Source organism: Acanthisitta chloris, unplaced genomic scaffold (assembly GCF_000695815.1).
Source record: "Acanthisitta chloris isolate BGI_N310 unplaced genomic scaffold, ASM69581v1 scaffold23538, whole genome shotgun sequence".
NCBI classification, from domain to species: Eukaryota; Metazoa; Chordata; class Aves; order Passeriformes; family Acanthisittidae; genus Acanthisitta; species Acanthisitta chloris.
Genome location: NW_008685702.1, coordinates 35,205 through 39,698, shown reverse-complemented (window position 1 = coordinate 39,698; position 4,494 = coordinate 35,205). Strand labels below are relative to the sequence as shown.

At 40.1% G+C, this 4,494-nt stretch overlaps 1 protein-coding gene across 1 annotated transcript in view; it reads right to left on the bottom strand.

The window, feature by feature from the left end:
- Positions 1 to 582: 582 nt before the first annotated feature.
- The window catches only part of IPO5 (importin 5), a 34,695-nt gene continuing 30,783 nt past the window's right edge, over positions 583 to 4,494 (bottom strand). The window contains exons 24-25 of the mRNA XM_009079876.1: positions 3,870 to 4,011; positions 583 to 1,337 (exon numbers count right to left, since the gene is read on the bottom strand). Coding sequence (XP_009078124.1) covers positions 1,251 to 1,337; positions 3,870 to 4,011 — 229 coding nt within the window. The 3' untranslated portion in view covers positions 583 to 1,250. The remainder of the gene's footprint in view (positions 1,338 to 3,869; positions 4,012 to 4,494) is intronic.

Sequence of the window (4,494 nt, the reverse complement as noted above, 5' to 3'; positions counted from 1 at the left end):
TTTGACAAGATTTGTCTGTTTCGAGAGACAACTGAGATCGACAGGAACTGAAGTTTTTAAAGATCAATGCATGTACTAAGAGCTTTGAAGTAAGAGTGAAAAACTCTCTCACCTTTGTTAGAAATCACACTCTATGCTTATGTTTGCTGGTAAATGATGTATTGCTCTCGCAGCACCAGAAAGACCTGAGCAGCCTTTTTTTGATTTTCTCAGGTCAGGCTTTCAACTGCATAATGGTTCTGAACAAAACACAGGCTACTGCCACAGGATCACTGCCTGCCAGAGCATGCGGCACACTGCGGCGGCAACAACACCACATTTTATAAGTTAAGAAATGCAATTGCATCAGAACATGAAAAACATTTGAAAGTCAAGATATGTAAATTTACTGTCATACAAGGAATGCCATTAAGTTTCCGTTCCACACACTTGGGTGAAAAATTTGTTAAAAAGTCAAGAAACAAAAATGCATAAAATCTGTAATAGGCAACAATATACAAAGTTTCAAATATAAAATCGTGACTTGTATAGTTTGTTATTTGCATCTTTTCACAAGAGTAAATCAAAAGAACCACACATCACTGAACTTCTACACAAGCTTCTTGTGTTTCAATGTCATTTATTGAGGAGTGAATGAGATACTGTCAGACATGCCAAAGAGACTTCACATTCAAGGGCTGGAAGCTGAACAGCTTTCCTCATTGAGTCACTGTACAAGTTGTTTTTGGGAATCGGAAGTGCGATCAATGAGGTCTTCATGCTCCATCTTTGTCTTCAGTTTTTCATCTTTTGATCTACTAACTTGCTGGGCAGAAGGACACTTTCTACCCTACAAAGACTCACACTCCAATTAATACAATTAACACTAGATGTAGAGAAACGTTTATCTGTTACAACGTACATCTACTGCTGTAGGTCTTAAAGCTGTTTCTTAATTCATTATGTCTAATGAGAAAATTCAACTTGTTTCCCTTTCACCATCGTATGGATGGCTTATACCGTTAGAAAAATACTCTTCAGTGCTATTGTAGGGTTTACAGGAAACTTCTTCCATGTTGTGGGATAGAAACCGATTTAAACACCGTTCTGAAAGAATTCTTCTTCCTGCTGCCACTGCCTGTAGGTTGCAGAAGAATGGCCTACACGCACTACAGTTCTGGTTTTACTCAAAAAAGAAACAAAAGAAACCTAAACAATAGGGTAAACGTTTATTTGGAGTTAGTTTTCTTGCAGATGATAATTAAGGCCCTTCAAGCAGAGTTCAGGAGCTCCTGTATGGCTGCCTGTTGATCTGCATTGAGCTGTGATATGCATTCTGTCCACAGTCCTCCAGATGTCTACAAAACAAATGAGAAGTGGTTTTTATGCAGGCTGACAAGCACATCCTAAACTCTTATGTTTACAAAGCTCAACATTCACTCAGCATATTCCTGTAATATATAGGCCAAAGAGAACAGACTGAAATCTTCAGTTATGCACAGTCCTACATAGGTTCAACCAGAGATGCTCCAAAAGGCTAAACAGCAGCAGAGTGATCGATTCAAAACTCCTGAGAACTCCCTAAAGTGGGTCAATTGACAACTGACACTCTTACATTAACCACAGCCTAAACCATTTGCTCCATTTTGCACTGAAGTTAATCAATGTTCGAGCAAAACAGAACTATGCTTCAACACCAGACTATCTTCTGGGCACTGGTGCCACAGCAAAGCACTCAAGAGCTCCAAAGGGAGCACTGTGATTACAGTACAATGTGCTACAGAGGCTACAGGTGTGTATGCAGAACTCTGCTGCCACCACAGGCATTGCTCTTCAGTGAAGGTAAAACTCTGCTGCCAACACAGGCATTGCTCTTCAGTGAAGGAAACTTCCTTCCCAAACAGCATCTGTCTGGGTAAATCTAAACCATCACCTGTGTTACCACAGCCCTCAGCTGAGAAATTAGCTTTTAAAGTCACCATCAGTAGGGGCTGTCCTAACCGTACCAAAAAATGCTGGAATTTAAACAAGGTTGGGAAAAAAGTATTTATTCACTTATGAGTAGAAGCTGGAAGCAAGTGGCACCCTGCTTTCTTTAGGACAATGATAGGAAGAAAAATTGCAGATGACTGACTGTAGGTCTTTAGATTGGTTTTTGTGATAGCAGCATGTAAATGAAAAACAGTTTATATTTAGTATATTTTACATTCAGTTCTATTATAATGCCCTTTTCTCACACAATTCAAAAACCATGGATTCACAAAATTAAAAAACAAAGGCTCTCAAGTTGATTTTAAGTTTGTGGTTTTAGCTTTAAATAACATTTTAGACTCTCAATGTATGATGACATACTTCAGAATTAAATGTGCTCTTCCAGCATTTCTGACACACATTTAAATTGGTACTTTACACTGGAACATTTATGGCCTGAGAATTAAGCATGAGGAATAAAGTTTATGTTCAATTCCATTTATGACCATAATGTTGCTCATGTCAGACACTGGCAGTGAAACAGCTACTGAGATCATTTGAAATGAAAAAAAGAGTCTTTCTGCTGGAATCTGGGCAGCAGCAGCAGCAGGCAGTCCTGCTGGCAACTACACAGCCTTCAAAATCCCTATCACAGAATAAAACATTTACAGTGCTTTACTGAAGTCAAAATACTGTATGTGAAGAGAGACAAGACTGGCAACGGTGTGCTAAAACTGTATTTTTGTAAGATTTTTTTTTTTCTCCACAATCTGAAGGGAAATCATTTAGCCAATGCTGAAGTCTTGTTTCCATATTAATGTTCCTATCATTGCTGGCCAAAACAAGACTTTGCTGTACACAACTAATCTATAGATGTATGTTGTTAAATAATTGTATTGTTAAATAATGATTATTATAGACTTTCCATTCCCAGACTAACAGCAAGGATTTGTATCTGTCAGCCAGGACCTAGAGCAGCCACTTACACCACTTTGCCTTTGAAACTTCGCTCAATTTGGGTCTCTTTATGCCTTCAGGAATTTAACAAGTTGTTTTGTACCAGGCATAATGGATCTCACAGGCTGACACACTCATCCAAGTGCATCCTTTCCAAAATCAAGTACTCCTGAAACTCCTGAACCTGAGTTTTGCCAAAGCAGGACGGGCAGAATGGACAGTAATTGAACAGCTGCTGCTCCAAATCCTCTACGCCTTTTTATGAGCTATATGCTTGCCAGGCACATTCCTTTCTATCATTAGGTGCTCCAATCACCCAACATTTGGCCCTGGCTCAGCGCTGCCCTGTGAGCACCATCACTTACACCACTATAGGTAAGTGCTGCTTAAATCCTTGGACATCCCAATCACCATGAAGTTACTCATTATGGCATAAAGAAAGTGAACCTTATGGCAGTTCCCCCAAGGCAGGGACAACACTGAACAGCCACCTGTATTTGCACTGGATTAAAGAGGGCAGTAGTAACACTACTTGTGGTGTGCACTTGTTCTCTACCAAAGAACCGAAGCCTCTGCTACCTTAATACCTCACCACAGGATGCTGGGGACCCTTACAAGATCCACATGCTGGATCAAATCCTGCAGTACAGTTCACTGATAAAAGGGCATGCAGATTTCAATTTCTGACTCAGAAAAAAACCCACCAAAAAACTAATACTGGGCTGAATGTTAACGACCTAGCTGCATGTCATTACTTTTCCTTTTTCAATTCATACGCTTTATTGAAGTGCAATTGTCACCACGTTTGATCAGTAATCATTCAAGGAATGTCCAAGGATCTCCAGGATCACTGATTGAAGCATTGTCCTCTAAGGAGATGAGGCTCTCAAAACTGGTTTAACAGTTTGGTTACTTCTGAAATAGGCTCTGCATGTTTCCTTTACACGTAAGCATTTATTTACCTGCACTTGGCGCACAACATTAGCCAATCTCTTGGTGCAGGGATCTTCATGTTTGATAGCTTCGTGGATTTCCCCATCCGCAATGATACCAAATATTCTGGGAAGGTTGGAGTTGTTGGGGCCAAGGACAACCGGGTTATTGCTGTTAACCAAAATATTCATGACAATTAATGGCTGACTAAAACAATCAGTGTGAGCATTTCACATGCAAGTGGAGTAATTCTGAATCATCTTATTCTAAGGCTGCCTATTTACACTTCAGTTACACACAGCTTTGTTGCCTGCTGACACAATGTTTCCCCTCCTGTTAATATTTAACCAGCTGATTCTTTAATCAGCCTAAACTTTATCAGGAAGGAGTTCTGGACTTTACAGAACAGCTGAGTTCCATGCAGATGGAACTGTAAACAATGTGACAAATACCCTGACTAAAAGGGCTTATTCCTCTCTTTCAGTGCTGCAAGGGGGAGGAAGTTGTGTTACTGGTGTCAGGAGCACCAGTAATTCAGCTCTCTGCCAGTACTCTCACTGACAGAGCAAGCAAGCAGTTCTGCTCCTCATTCCCAGCCAAACGTTGGAGTAGAAGAGTATTAGTAACCAGGAATCTTGGTGGAAAATATGATCT